At 41.0% G+C, this 16,319-nt stretch overlaps 1 protein-coding gene across 1 annotated transcript; it reads left to right on the forward strand.

The window, feature by feature from the left end:
• The first annotated feature begins 240 nt into the window (after positions 1-240).
• On the forward strand, positions 241-15,954 carry zmp:0000000896 (caspase recruitment domain-containing protein 11). Its single transcript, XM_005468413.4, has 24 exons — positions 241-707; positions 3,871-4,116; positions 5,371-5,508; positions 6,651-6,837; positions 7,295-7,433; positions 9,018-9,188; positions 9,299-9,418; positions 9,534-9,659; positions 9,769-9,948; positions 10,048-10,152; positions 10,545-10,581; positions 10,737-10,774; positions 10,864-10,952; positions 11,035-11,081; positions 11,214-11,334; positions 12,030-12,207; positions 12,374-12,497; positions 12,623-12,863; positions 13,077-13,146; positions 13,267-13,369; positions 13,486-13,644; positions 13,740-13,852; positions 14,633-14,748; positions 14,980-15,954. Exons 1-24 carry the CDS (start codon positions 701-703, stop codon positions 15,185-15,187), a joined length of 3,063 nt encoding a protein of 1,020 aa, XP_005468470.1. The 5' UTR covers positions 241-700; the 3' UTR covers positions 15,188-15,954.
• Positions 15,955-16,319: the final 365 nt, after the last annotated feature.

Below are 16,319 nucleotides of genomic sequence, written 5' to 3' on the forward strand. Positions count from 1 at the left end.
GGGATTTGGAAGATGAGGACAAGCCCAACCAAAAGTCTGCAGTGAAAAAAGTCTGAGAATGAAACTGTGCGTCACTGTATTTTGGGAAAAATGCTCTCTCAGGTGTCCCTTGTCTTGGTGACTAACCTGCTGCGCTCCAGGGCAGGGCTTCCTGCAATAACAACAGTCTCCACTGTAGTTTTAAAAGGTAGCAGGGTTTTTTTCTTTTACTCTTGTAGCACCTGGAGGATGAGTCACAGTGTTAATGACTAGTGTTTTCTTTATAACAATTGTGTGGCAACTAACAATTTAACGCAGCAGTGAGAACCGAAGGTAGACTGTCTAATTTTTCCATCTGACAGCCGTGGAAAGTGTGAAATGCTGAGCTTATACGTGACAGCTGTGTGTTTGTGTGAGTGTGGACGAGCATTAGTTGAAAGCGCCATCTAGTGCCTCCGGCCTCTGCTACACTGACATCATACACCCCGGTAAAGTCCCGATAAGGAAATCCGCCGTGATTTGGAGAGGAGTTGGACTTTTCCCTCGTTCCTCTTGCCTGACAATTGGATGTTGTGGTTGAGGGTGGAGGAACTGGAGCAGAGTGCGCAAAGGTGTGAGAGCGTGTATCGTGCGCTCCTCGGCTCTGTTTGTGGACCTGACTGGGATGTAAAGACTTGATCGCAGCGCGGTTTACTGGGACTCAGATTCACAGGAGAAAATTATGAGTGGTAAGTCAACATTTAAGATTAAAGTAGCAGATTTTTAGTCGCTGTTTAGCGTCATTTTTAGCTTGATTAGCTTGAGCGGTGTTACTAGTAATGAGTTAGCAGACTTTTCTAGCAATCATGAACCGAATAAACAGGTGTTAACGGGCAGCGGGCGTGTGCTCCTGTTACTGGTATCATCAGTGGTACGCTTTTATGTCTGATTTCTGTAAACAAGCATAACAACTGCTGAAGTAGTAATAGTAGCAGTGACAGTCTCTGGAAGTTTATTATTCTAATAATTTATTTATTTTGATTTTTTAAGACCAGTTTCTTGCAACAAAATAATTTCAGACCCTGGTGATTTATGAACATTTCTAGTATATTTTTAGTCATTTCAAATACAAACGAGGGATGTTCCCAAAGTCCGACAGAGTGACTCCTTATTGCTTTATGTTTTAATTGGAAAACTGAAAAAGGGTTACAGCAGTTTAAACAAATATACAAACATAAATGGAAATACAGTATAAGGCAAAAACGGAGTCTGTATAATTATAACATACTTGAAAGTCAATATTTGTTATGACCACCGTTAATCTTTTAGTCAGATTTCTTGACATTTCTTTAAGTAGTCTTCAGGAATAATTCTCCAGACTATTCCAGACTCAACAGTGTGTTTTTCTGTCCATTTACACTTTTACTGTATTGGCAGTCTGTTTGGCATCATTTATTGTCTCTAAAAAATGAAATTGTTTCTAATCAAATGCTTTCCAGATAGTACTCCACTGTTCTGCATTCATAATTCTATCAGTTCAGGCAAGATCACCACTGACTGACAGAGTCTCCACCGTGTTTTACTGGTAGATTTATAAACTCACTTTTGTACCTCTCTCCTGATCTTCTCCAAACATACAGACGATTAGCCAAAAATTTCTAACTTGGATACATCACTTCATAAAACCTGCTTTCATTGCAGTTCTTCTGTAATTTGGCTACCTCAGCCTTTATTCTCCTTCATTAAGAATGACTTTGTTACAGTAAACCTTCTACTGAGATCATTTTTGGTTAGGCTGTTACAGTCCATGGATCAACGGAAGGGCCAGTTACATCTTTCAGGTCCTGTGTCAGGACTTTGCTGGATTTTTTTAACAACAGGACTTCCAGGTACTGTTCATCTGCTTTAAATGGTTTTCTAGGCCTGTCAGTTTTTCTTTTTTTATCTACTTCTGCAGGTTTTTTATGGACACACTGCACACCACACACAGCACATACTGCCGAGATATCCCAAGTTTTCTGCTAACGGCTAAGTACTACTCCTTGGCTGTCAGACTGTGTTGTCCTTTTGTCTTTGACATTTTTCATAGATTCGAAAAACAAATGGGAACAAATGATGTGTTTTTGCGGGACATGCTTCTAGTAAAAAAGTGCCTCAAGATACAACTTTAACTTGGCAAAGAGCCGATTTATTCTTTTATCTGTAGACACAACAAACACTGTTTCATCCCTCGAGCTAGCCTGAATGTTTCGAAGGTCTGTGTTAAGCAGCGTAAAAAACAAAAAATAATATTCCCCTGAAAATTGTCAGGTACAAAGATTGGACTGAAAACAAGTGGGAAAAGCAGCCAAAGAAAGAAAGAAAAAGCTTCAGAAAGCTTAAAGAAATATTGACCAAGACTGCTTTATATATTTACAGGAGAGTCTGACTCCTTGAAAGCAAAATATAAAAAATCAGGGTTGACTCAAGACTTTTGCACTTTACAGAAGGGGTGGGGGTGTATTGCATTTCCAAAACAAACAATAAATGAAATTTACTGAAAGATATGGAGATGAACCCTTTGATAAACAGGTTTCAAGCATAATCTTCTCATTGAACCAAAAAATACTTAATTTTATCTTATCAGTGTTACTGTGTACCGCTATTTTTATTTACTCTGAATATAAAACAGGTCTTTGGGTAGCAGTGCAGATGAACTACTTCCTACAGCTAATGACTAGCCAGTATTTGTTTTCCTTCAGTATAAGGAGTTGCTTCGTAATCCCATGAAAACAAAGCCTTGATAGATTGTTTATGGGTAATAACAGAGATTCCAGGTCACCCAAGCCTGCCTCAACCTGCCTGTTACCTCAGACTGCTCTGATCACCTGCACAGAGTGGTAGGCACTCACATTATCACTCAGGCATCAATGTGGGAAAAAATCTCTCTTTTTTTCTAATGGATCAGATTGTTGGCCTTCCTGGAAATATAAACCCCACTATATTTGCCCCACCAACAAAAATGACATATGTCTGTGATCCATGCAGCTTTTACTTTATAGTTCACTGATAACTGAATCGCCTCCCTTTATGTTGTCTCTTCTTTAATATGGAGGAATTCTGTGTGACGGTTTCTATTCACTTTCTCCCCTTGTCTCCTGAAGTGAATCGGGCTGAGAAAGCTTTTGTCTGCGGTCCCCTGGAGTATTTGTTGATGTGCAATATGAGTCACACCTATGTTTGCATTCCTGTCCTCTGAGCCCATGATTCAGAGTCCTCCCCGCTACTTCAACAGCAGACCCTTTGCTCTACAACAATTTAACTACTTCTGATTTGTTATATTGAAGTTCCTGTTCACTAAATTCATCAAATCAGTTTCTGTTTGTCTCTTTAGTCTTTTTTTGGAGACTCAGTTCCACAACAGACCTGTCAGACTGTTTTGTAGTGAGTAGACTCTTCTAAGTAAAGGAGCCCCATCTCATTTCCTCGCTATGCAGCAGATTAATCCAGTAATCCTACCAGGATTTATAGCCTTTCAGTGTTAGGCACAGTGAATTATGGCATGAAATTATATTAAACTTGCTCTCAAAAGGTTTTTGTTATTATTATCTGTTAAAAACAGATAGTTACTGTTCAGAAAGCGCATAAATGACACAATGTTTGACCTACTTTGATGTTTGAAGGAATACAGATAAGAGGGGTCAGACAAAAACAAATTCACAAAGGAATTCTGCTTGGGAAAATATTTAGTCTGGGAGTGGACATAGGGCATGTCTGGAAATCTGGCTCGTAAAGTTGAAGTGGGACATGAGCAAGGCCCAAGGCAACAGGCATATTTTCAGTAAACGGAAAAAAACCTGAACTAAGGGACACTGTTTTATCTTTCCAGACCAGGCTCTTTCCTGAACTGATACGTTTTTTGGTCGTGCGCAGGTGTCACCGTCTGGATGGAGGAGGATGACGACATCGCTCAGGAGGAACCACAAGCTTCTCCCTCGTGGTCAGAGGAGCGCTGCGAGGAGCTGTGGGACCGCGTGGAGGGAGTACGGCACAAGCTCACGCGCATCCTCAACCCAGCCAAACTCACGCCGTACCTGCGCCAGTGCAAGGTCATCGACGAGCAGGATGAAGATGAAGTGCTCAACTCCACGCAGTACCCCCTGCGCATCAGCAAGGCTGGTGAGAGGAAGAAGAGCTCGGCTGAAAAGTCAAATCAGTGATCAGCGCCAACAGATTTATAGAGACATGAGGAAAAGATACTGTGTTACTGCTGAGTTAGTTAGCACTATGGTGCTTCAGAAAGATACGAACATGCCATACCACAGGGGTTCAGAAGTACTGTAGCTTTCAACAGTGCACTCAACCAGCAAAACCATCAGCACACATCCTCCGCAGTCAGTGCTACCCCCAATAAAAACATATGGGTCACATCTCACACTTCCTATAGTTTTCCATCTTAATCCGCTTGTACAGACTTGTACTGCCACAGCTGAAAGTGCAGTAATCCAAGCTTTAGTCACAACCAGCAATGGTCTACTACAGTTCATGGGAGTGTAAGATAACACTGGGCCTTTCTTCGTTGCTCAGAGAAACCCAGATGTTGTAATTTGGCCTGCTCATTTGGCCCGTAAAATGATTGTAACTGAGATAGAAATAAATACATTTAAAGTCTCAGTCCGAGTGACACCTTGAGGAAGTAATTCATAAATAAACTCAATTATTTGCTTAGAAACTAATGGAACAAGACGTCAATTCACAGCTTGGCTGAAATTAACTCATTTTCAGGTTTTCTTTAGAATCAAAGTGACATCTGTGCTTCTGTGTCTGCGATGCAGCATCGTTTCAATGGTGTCAGAGCACTGAAATTTAAGCAAACGCGTGATGTCTCATTTGAACTGAGCTGCAGTCTGAAAAGACTTCAAGAAGTGGGTTCTTTGGTAAAATTTCGAGAGGATAAACATTAGATGTGAATGTTTGTGTTCATCAGTTAGAAACAGGAAAACTAAATAAATACTCCAGTGAGAGAAAAAAGCAGGAACTCCAGGAGGAGTCATTGCTAAGTCGAGGCAGGCAGAGGAAAGGATGAGGATAAAGACGAAAGGTATGTTGTAAATGAAGAGACACTGAAGGCAAGCACCTGGTGCAACCCTCGGAGAATTTAGTTGTTTCAGTCTTTTTCATTGTCATGTTTGAAATACCAACAGCATGTAACTACAGAGATAATGACACATACATCAAAGAGGTAGCATTCTTGTGCTGAGACTCTTTAATCTGTTAGTTAAATGTGCTGCTTTACTCTAACCTGACCTTTCGTCAGTGCACTTCTCTTTCAGCATCGTCACTGTGTAAAGTCATGCAACGGAAAGTAAATTATTCCACACTATTGCAATGTTACTCATTTTATGTTTTCTATTCCCTATTTGTCACAAAAAGGTCGTTTGCTGGACATCCTGCGCGGTCAGGGCCAGCGAGGTCTTCAGGCCTTCATGGAGTCACTGGAGTTTTACCATCCAGAGCAGTACACACAGCTGACCGGGCAACAGCCCACACACCGATGCTCCCTCATACTAGGCAAGCAGAGAGTTTTTTTTGTGGATAGAAAGAAGGATGGCATAGTAGTGGGCCTAAACCCTAAATTAAAACCTTAAAGTAACTCAGCCTTAAGAAAAATCACCCAAAGCATTTACGTGACATGGAAAATGTTCCATGTATGGGGATATTCTAGATTTCATGATGAACTTATACACTCAAATTACTGTGGGTGTGTTTTTTTTATGCATTTTAGCTTAATTAACTAGAAATTTTTTAAAAAAAAACTGCTGTTTGTATGTTTGCATCTGAGTGTCTGTGAAGACTACTAAAGTATTTTGATGATTACATTTAAGGGTTTAAGGTTTATATTCAGGCAGTACAATGGTTAGTCTGTCACCTCACAGTCATTCAGTCCCAAGTTTTAACCCACTGATGTTCTACCCGTGCCTGCACGGGTTCTCGGCGGGTACTCTGAGTTCCTCCCACAGTCCAAAAACATGCATGTTGGGCTGAATGATGATTCTAAACTGTGACGATGAACTTTAATGGTTGTGTATCTCTCTCTGTTAGCCCTGTGACAGACAGATGTACCCCACATCTGACCCCTATGACAGCCAGGAACCTATCCCAGCTGTCATAGGGGTTCTCACAGTGGTGCTGTGAGAACCCCTATGACAGGATAATAACATTGATGGATGAATACATTCATTTTCACATAATTCAGCTCCAGACTGCAAAAACTAGCCTAACCCAAAGTGCGATGAGTTGTTCTTTACTGACAACCAAATCAAAGCCAAGACATTTAAACTTAAAAGGGGGCTGTATGTGAATCTTAACCGCAAACACATCCGATTTACTTTCATTGCTGACCAACAAATAACTGGAACATAAGCGCTTTCTTTGGAAGTGAGCATATGATTATTTGACAAAGCTATTATGTTGCCCAAGAGCAGGGAAAAGAATGCAAAGTGCAATGAAAGGCTTTTCCACAGTTGCACATTTGACGCTAATGTTCTCTTGCGTGCCATTTACTGACGAACACAACACATAAACATGTGTTTGTCCTTTCTCCCCACACATTAAAGTTTCTCTGGCTCATTATTCAGTTTATAATCTCCATTGATTCACAGTACCCTCCTTCCATGATAATGACCTCCATGTGTGACCCTCTTTCTACACAGATGAGGAAGGTCCAGAGGGTTTGACTCAGTTTCTGCTGCTGGAGGTGCGTAAACTGAGGGAGCAGCTTCGAAACAGCCGCATGTGCGAACGGCGCCTGTCTCAGCGCTGCCGGATGGCAGAGGAGGAGCGAAGCCGCGCTGAGCGTAAAGCTCAGGAATTGCGCCATGACAAACTACAGCTGGAAAGGTTTGGGCTTTTCTAGTTTCTAGTTTCTTCCTTTAAAGCTTTTCTGTCAGAGAATCAAATATGTCATAGAAACCTGTAAATTCACATGGGATGAATTTACAAGGTGACAATAATAACCCACAAAGGCTGTCAGAGCTACAGGGGTCAGGGCACCATTGTTCCCTCCTACTTTCCCTCTACTTTATATCCCAGTGAGAAGAAACCTGATGTGCTGCTACAGTGTTGGCTCCAGAATGTGTTTGTGTCATTAAACAACTTTTGAATAATAAAAAAAAAACACTTTTAAGAAAATTTCAAGTCACTTTCTTCAAACTGTTTTACCCTCATTCTGCAGAAATCATTTTAAACACTAATTCCATTAATTCCAGAGTTATCTAAGATTGTTGAGCCATTTGTAGAAAAACGAGTTGGTAACAAAAAGTGAAAACGTGTGATCTGGTTGGTTTGTGATCTCAAGGCTGCGTCAAGACTGGGAGTTAGCCAGTCGAGAGCTGGGAAAGCTGAAAGACCGACACCTGGAGCAGGCTGTGAAGTACTCCAGGGCCTTGGAGGATCAAGGCAAAGCCTCGACCAGAGAGAGAGAACTGCTGAGTCAGGTCAGTTGGTTTGGGTGAAAGAAAAATATATTTTTATATTAATGTTAGTTCTCTTGCATTTTGCATCTGTTTGATTTCACTTTCAAGCTGCTGTTTTAGGTGCTCCATGTCAGCCAGAAAGAGCTTTGTTTGCTTTGATACGACTTTGATACGGCTTGCTGCCATGCATATAACAGAAACAAGCGCTGTTCTCGGAAGACATGTGATGTCTGAAGGCATAAAAAAGGGAGCAAATAAAAGCACCTGAGGCAACAAAACTTCTTTGGATGGCACGCAGCAAAAGAGATAAATGAAGCGGCTCAAGCCGGCAGGGGCAGATGTTATCAGCCACCCCAGGATTTGTTACAACATGTTGACTGAACCACTGAGGAATGAACCAGCTGGCTGTAAAAATAAGGCAATATTAATAGCAGTAGGTCAGTCTACGATCTACAGTCTATCTGTGATCATTTAAAATCCTATATTTTTATTAGTAAAGCTCAAAATCATAATTATTTAGCCCACACTGGGTTTTTTCTTCTTATTTTAAGTCCAAAATGGCAAAACCAGGAGAGGTTCACCCACCCTATAGGCCTTCCTGTCATCTTCTGAGGAGCCACAGTGGACCAGTTGACACCTTATACTTTTATCCTGATTCTCAGCCTTCTGAATTCAAGTTACTGAAAGATTTTCACAGAAACGTAAACTCTGAAAGAAGCAACTTGTGGAATTCTCTTTGGTTTTTGCATTTAAATGTTCCACCTTAAAGCTTCAAGCTCATTTCCAGCTGTTTACTGAAAATCATTCTTATCTCATAGTGGGATCTTTTTGCCAGCAGCTGCTGTTTACTGTCTAAAACAAGCCATTTAAGGTTTCTCTCCTTTGAAGGCCACACTCCATTTAAGCCACTTTACATCTGTTTGCTGTCCCTCGTAAACACAGAGTTTGTTTAGCGGTGGGTGGGGCTTCAGTGCTCCCAGCCTGATCTGTGTGACCATATTAGGGATGCCCGCTTTGACCGACATCATGCTGACCTAGAAGCTTCTGCTTCTATTTTAAGAACTAAGTGGTTAGAGCGCTTCAGTGACATCATTTCCCTTTTAATTCTCAGTTAGGTCACACCGTTATCTATTTCACTTCCTGTCTGTGAGTTTACCATCCTTCGTGGCTAGATGCCCCACCCTATCGTTCTTGACGCCCGTTTTTGATTAGCCAATCACCCTGCCTCATATACATACCTCCACCTTTGCACTGCTAATATCATCTTGCATTGTATTCATTTTGTCTTCTTTGTGATTTCCTTGGGTCTCACCTTTTGAACTGGTTGTGGATTACAAGTGTAACAAGTCGCCTTAATGGATAACACTTGTAGACTTAGAGATACTGCTATCAGTGGGACCTTTGTGTTATTGTTCACATATTTGCCTGAAAAACAAAAGATCCCTGGTTCAATATCAGGGCAAAAAACATTTGTAGCTACCTGCTGTGGTAACCCACTGTCAATAAAGGAGCAGCTGATATTAGCTCCTGATATTAATATATAAAAGAGTCCCACACTAGCAGGTTATTGATATGCTTATATTTGCTTGTTCTTCATACATACAGGTAGAGGAGCTTAAGTCCAGGCTGGCAGCAGCAGAGAAACAGACAAGTGCTGCCCCTGATGCCTGTAAAGCTGTAAATGGTTCTACACCTGCTCTACCAGAAAACCTGCCCAAGAAAACTGAGAGTACAGGAAGTCAGATGAGGAACTCGATCCCACCCACTGGAGTCGTTGTATGTTTTTGATTGCACATTGTGTATCATCTGAAATCATGTTTTTTAAGCTGTTATCATTTTTTGTTGAATTTTTTTATCTGTGTTCATTTTGTTTTGGTTCACCTCAGGCTCTGATGGATATCCTGAAGCAGGACCGCAGGGAGGCTGCCGAGCAGAGGCAGGAGTTCTGCGATATGATCACCAAACTACAGAGCGAGCTCCAAAACACTGAAGAGCAAAGAGACAAGGTGAGAGGTTGTCTGCTATCATATTATATAATACATTATAACATTATAATGACCTTTTCCTCCATGATACTTTCTTTTCCACTGTAAACACTGCTTTTGTGGACTGTACTTGCAGTTGGAGTCTCAGTGCGAACAGCTACAGCTGAAGGTGAGGACTCTCCAGCTGGACTGGGAGACGGAGCAGAAGAGGAGTGTGTCCTATTTCAACCAAATCATGGAGCTGGAAAAGGAGAGAGACCAGGTCAGTGAGAGCACACTGTCTAACCACAAAGAGTACATCAGTCACTTTAGCTGTTCTGGCTAATTCTCACACATCGCCAACCTAGTCATTTCTGTCCTCTCGTCTCAAGGCCCTTCGCAGTCGAGACAGCCTGCAGCTGGAGTACACCGACTGTCTGCTGGATAAGAACCGTCTGCGTAAACGCATTGCTGAGCTGCAGGCCAACCTGGAGCAGCAGCAGAGAGAGCTAGAGAAAGAGAGGGAGAGGAGCCGGGAGAAAATGGAGCCAAACAGCTCCTGCCTGCACTGTGTGAGTTCAAACGCTAAGTCATGAGGGCAGCAGTCACCTTCCCCTGCCTTCTACAGAAAATTTTTAATGCAAGTGATGTCCTCCATCTCTGCCCCCCAGTCCCACCTGTCTCTGTGCAGTGAGGAACAGTGCTTTGGCCCCTGCTGTTCCCCCGGCCTGGATCTGAGCCCGCAGCCTAGAAGAACCAATCTGTTACTAAGAAAGGTCAGTGCTGGGTTTAATACCAGTACTTTAGTTATTATGATGAGAATTAGAATAACAACACAATCACAACTGCCCTGTTTGATTAAATTAAGATCAGAGGGAATCGAATCAGGCGTTACTGACCTAACTGCTGTGTAATCGCCACTTAATTTTATATCATAGGAAATCCCACAGGATAAAAACTTGTTTTTTCATGCTGTTAGTGTGCTATGCAGAGAATGTATCTTTCAGACTGAAACATTTCATTGCAGCTAGACAAGACAAGGGGCCCTATTATGAGCAGGAAATGTTGCAATGCATTCTTATGCAACTCCTTGCATGTTAGTGCCTGTCCCTTACATCTCATTATCTGTGAGCTCATACTCTATTGAGTCATCTTTTCTGTGTCACAGGTGCCCTCTAGTGGCCCAGCCAATGAAAACTCAGAGGGTAAGTGAACCACACTGGCAGCTGGATGATGCTTATCTAGTGTTTCTTTGCACAATGCTTTCACAGAGTAGGAAGGTCGGTGGGGGATTTCATCACCTCTCACAAATAAGTGTTTTAGGTTAAAGTAAACGGGGTGTTTTTCTGCTGATTCACAGATTCTGGTTCAAACTCAGAGGAGAACCTCTTGCTGTCAGTGAGTATCAAAGCCCTGCTCTTAATAAAAATAAAAAAAATAGAAGATTATAAAGATCTTCATCTTTATGTTTACCTCCTCACCTTCAGACAGAAACCAATGAAAAGGAAATAAACCGCCTTTCCACATTCCCCTTTCCTCCTTGTATGAACTCCATCAACCGTCGAGTCAACACAGAGTGAGTTCATACATTTTTCACCCTGTATTTTCCCCGTTATTTTCATGTTGATTACCATTTTCCTCGTTTTGCTTCCACTAAGGTTTGACTTGGACTCATGGGGCAGTGATGAGAATGACAACATTTCAGGTACATTTGACTCTTTGCATTAACAACCAGCACAATCTGTTTTTTTCAATCAATGTGTTGGTGATTAATCATGTTCAATCTAATAATAAAAAAAATGTAAGTGTACATTAAAAGGCTCTCTGGTGTTTTCAGGTGAGCAGAGCGAGCCTTCTTTGTCGGATTCGTGGAGCTCCTTGCAGTCTCATTTCTTCCCCCCTGACCTGGTCAACCTGCCCACAGTCTCTGCACAGCCGCCCAGTCCCAAAGTGCCCAGGTACAAACTTACAGCTTTGGTACCTGTCACTGAAACCAGTAAAAGCTCTGTTAAACTGTCATTTTTCCTCCTTAATTACAAGTAATATTAATTTTTGCAGTGCAATCTCTTAATCTTCATAGGTGAGAATGATGGTCCTAAAAGGTCCTAACATTAACATTAATAAAGCAGAGCATTAACATTTCTCAGAGGTATGTTGTGGGTATTGGGCCACAGACCATTACACAACTCAAAAATAACTTTATTTATTGTAAACAAACAGGCGAGAACAAACCAACAGAGCTAAGAAAAAAAGGAAAAGCAGATGTTAGTCTACAGCTTCAAAAGAAAAAATCTTTTCAGCACACGAAGTAAAATTTTCAAATTTAAACAATCAAAGAAAAAAAACTTCATGGTTTAAATGTTTAGATGTCTTTAAAATGTCTGGTTTGTCCTTCATTTTATTTTCTCCCGCTGGATTATTATTATTATCTTTTTGGTATTAAAAAATGGAGTTCATTAAATAATTACTGTATGATAAAAATGTAAACAGTTTTGAATGTGATTAATATTATATAAGTGCAATTTTTTGTCATAGTGTACAACATAATGCAAAGAGCACAAAAGTGGCACCAAAGCAAAGTGAATGTTGTCACAGACTAATGTTATGTCATCTCATCCTTACCTGCTGCTGACGGTCTTCTGCCATCTCTCAGGAACCTACACTGCTCACCATCTCCAAGTCCCCCAACCTCTCCAAAGCACGGGAGAGCAAGTCTTGCCGATGACATCACCATCATTGGAGGAAGCCAAACAGGGATATTTGTCAGCCATGTGAGACCAGGTTCCCCAGCTGAACAATGTGGACTGAAGGAGGGCAGTGAGCTGCTGGAGGTGGGCGTCTGCATATGCGATGAAATCATATATGAGCACTTTTAATGTGTGCATGTGGAAATACGTGTCCCACAAGGACAAGTGTGTGCTTATGCTTCTATGAAAAGGTGCGCATAAGAAAATGAGACCGTAGAATGACATGCAGTTTTTGTCCTGTTGTTTTTAGCTGGAACAAGTCCTGTTTGGTGGAGGAAGTGTGCTGCTGAGTCAGTGCACTGCTGAGGTGGCCCACTTTTCTCTGCAGTGGTGGACCGAGCCGTCAACACTTAAATTCCAGAGCAACCCAGAGGGTGAGTCTGTTACTTCAGAGGTTTGAAAAATTCATATGAGGTCGGTCAGTCTGCTCTTGAAATCTCCCCTCGTGGTGCAGAAAGGTGACGCTAAGGTGCCCCCTGTCATGCTTTCTCATCCTCAGGGTACTCAAACCTGTCCTCGCAGGTTTCATCGCCAACTTTTTTAGGTGCCGACTCTTTCTATGTGCGTGTTAATCTCAGCATGGAGCCTCATGGTGACCCCCCGTCTTTGGGTGTTTCTTGTGATGACATTATACATGTCACAGATACAAGGTACAATGGAAAATACCAATGGCGCTGCTCCCTGGTGGACCCAAGCACAGCCAAGCATTTGCAGACAGGATCCATGCCCAACTACAACCGGTATGTCAGTCATACTTTGACATGACTTTGCTTTATTATTATTTTAAAGGCACAATTCAGTCCCAAAAGTTCCACAAGGCCAGTGTTATTTAGTTCAAGTACATATAAGAGAAGGTAGATATATTTACAAAACTGGCAAATAAATTTAGATGGATAACAAAATAGCTGTGCGACTAGTGTAAATAACTAAGAATATATCGACTTCTCTCTCAGGGCGCAACAGTTGTTACTCATAAGGTTACGAAAAATGGCAGTGGAGCAAAAGGACTCGAAGAAGAAGATGGTAAGTTGATGCATATTTAAATTACATGATCAGCATGCACAACGACTGTGGTTATAAGTGCCTCATATTACAGTTTTTGCCCGTTTTCTCATTGGAAGATGTATATTTTTCTTTGCATAGTTCTTAAAGAAAACATCAGGCCGTGTACGATTGGTCAAAGCGGTGGATCCAAACTGCCGTGGGATTGGTTCCACACAGCAGGTCCTTTACACACTCAGCAAACGTAAGTTGAAGCCCTGTCGCTCCCTCAATGAAATAGCATGTTTGTGTCATAAATGACTTGTTTGTGTACGTGTACACTTTGTGTTAATGTATTTGTACTTGTTTCTGCCATGCCAGGCCATGAGGACCACTTAATCCCTTACAGTTTAGTACAGCCAGTGCAGGTTAAGACCAAGCGGCCAGTTATCTTCTCACCGTCTCTGCTGTCCCGTGGTCTGATAGAGAGGCTCCTGCAACCGGCAGAGTCTGGATTGAAGTTTAACACCTGCCAGCCAGGTATCTGCACAACACACAGACCTATCCACTCAAAGGGAACCAACAGTGCACAAAGTTTGGTGCTGATTTGTTGATCATACATTAAATATTTTCAGAGCCCATTCCAGCTTCAGAGAGACAAGACAAGAGAATATTCTTGTTGGATTCTTGCAGTCCAGAGAAGGCCCTTGGCATAAGGCTGCAGTCAATACAGGATGTCATCAGCCAGGTAAGGTCAGCAGTGTTTTCTGGGGGTGTGGTTTTCAAAAAGAAGCTTTTGCTTTCCCAGACAAAAATGCAAAAATGTCACCACATTTTGCTTTACAACCATCTTACTAAATGTCTTCCTCAAGGAGAAGGAATAATGCTGTTTAAGTAACCAATAAAATTCATTACCGACAATCGTGGGGAGAAACTTCCACAGGACTCTGAAATCCTGTGAAAAACTAGGTCCACCCTTACTGCTTCCATAATTAAGAATTAAGAAATTAAGAGGGTAAGGAGCAGCCAGGAGCTGCTAATCAAATCCACTTGATTAATTGATCATCAGCAAGTGTGAGCACCTCTATAAAAGGAGATGTTTTGGCAGTTTGTTGCTCCTGAACATACAAGTGTGCGGGTTGAACTCTGTTAAGACAAAGCCACAGTCGTCCCAAGGTCAGATTGTGCAATGATCAGAGAAACTGCAAAAAAAAAAATTAAAAAATCCTAGGTGCTAAATCTCACACTCACCTGGCCTCAGTTAGCATGTTAAATGTTAAAGTTCATGAGAGCATGATTTAAAAAAAAGACTAAGGATGGCTTGTTGTATGGCAGCATACTTTTGAAAAAATTGTATCTGAACAAACCACATGACTTTTGGACATAATGGAAGGCACCACGTTTGTAGAAAACCAAACACAGCAAGTTTTGCAATGGCCCAGGCAAAGTCCAGACCCAACCTGATGGAAATGGTGTGTTGGGACCTTAAGCGAGCTGTAGATAAACAAATGCCATCTCTTTGTCTCAGGATAAACACTGTCTGCTTGAGCTGGGCTTGTCCAGTGTTGAAGGCTTACTGAGACTCGGGATTTACCCCATCGTCATCCATATTCGCCCCAAGAACAAAAAACACAAGAAGCTGAGGTAAGTGCACACACAGGCAGTTTTCAGTTCAGTGCTACAGTAAGTTATGGTTTCATCACAGCAGCACTACTGTACTTTATTCAAGCTTTGTATGTATTTAATCCCAATCCTCTTTGTGGAGTAAGGAGTGTTTAACTTCTTTAGAGGGATTTTTTCTTACCTTGAAATACATATATTTGAAAAAGTCATGTTTTAGATACTCAGTGATTGTTTATCCATCACTTGAAACAGAAAGTTTTTTCCACGTTGTGGGGAGGACCGTGTGATGGAGGAGCTGTGCCATGCCGAGGAGCTGCAGCTGGAGACGCTGCCCATGCTTTACTACACCCTGGAGCCCAACACCTGGAGCTGCACTGATGAGCTGCTGGCTGCTTTACGTACCACCATCCACAGCCAGCAGAGGGCGATGGTCTGGGTTGAACTGGATAGGCTGCAGTAGAAGAGAGAGAGAGAATGTGTGTGGTACCATGTATTCACCAGTATGTGTGCCAGTATCTACTAAGAATTTCAAAGGAGCCCACACTAGGCTTGTGTACATACATTTTAACATAATTTTTGAAATTCTCATAATTATAGGTCTCTATAATAGCCAAGCTGGACTGGCTAGAATAAATAAATAAAACTGCAAGTAATTTGAGCCGCACAAGGAAGGTACATGTAAGTACAAATGTACTTACCTCATTAAAACTGCAATCTCCCCTTCAACTTACCACACTTAAGGTTTTATTATTATACTTCTGTACTTTCAAAACTATATTCAATAACACAAGGAGCCTAGTTTTTGGTATTTAGGCCACGGGTCATTTAATTATGTTTTGAGTGAAAAGCTGAAGCTGTGAAAATACAAAGTGTGACAGATGTTGTAGGTTAAGGAAACTGAAGCTTTTTTTCATACAATGTTATCTGTACATTATATATCTAGGCCAGTGTTTGTTTGGACAGTTACATTTTATGTCAGCCTGTTTTCTTCAGCTTTTTTCATTTGAAGTGAAATAGTGAACGCTCCATTAAGGTGTCGAGTTTAGACAGAGTGGATTCATTATTGTATTTCAATCTGAATGTACTGCAAACTGAACTGAATGCAAAGCAAAGAGCCTGAAATAATAGGTTTAGCTGCTCAAATGTCTTCTAGCATGGACACGAAACAACTATACGTATCATATTTAAGTGTTAAACAATGTCACTTTATGTGAACACATTTTTAAACACAAACTGTGCATTTTTTTTTTTTATCATTTTAAGTGGATTGTTTTTGACTGGTCGGGGAGTATTGCATTTCTCTGCTACAGTGTACTCTTTTTAACTGCTATTTGTATCCATTTTTTTTTTTAATAAATGACTTCAATTTCACTCATGTCTAAAGTGACTTGCTTTTTCTTTAATTATTGAAATGCTGAAATATATATATATATACACAACAGTGTGAAACAAATTTAGACAAAGTAATAGAAAGTATACATTTACATCATTTTAATTTCTACTGCAATACACACACACACACACACATATATATATATATATATATATATATATATATATATATATATATATATATATATATATATATATTA

Source organism: Oreochromis niloticus, linkage group LG4 (assembly GCF_001858045.2).
Source record: "Oreochromis niloticus isolate F11D_XX linkage group LG4, O_niloticus_UMD_NMBU, whole genome shotgun sequence".
Classification (NCBI taxonomy): Eukaryota; Metazoa; Chordata; class Actinopteri; order Cichliformes; family Cichlidae; genus Oreochromis; species Oreochromis niloticus.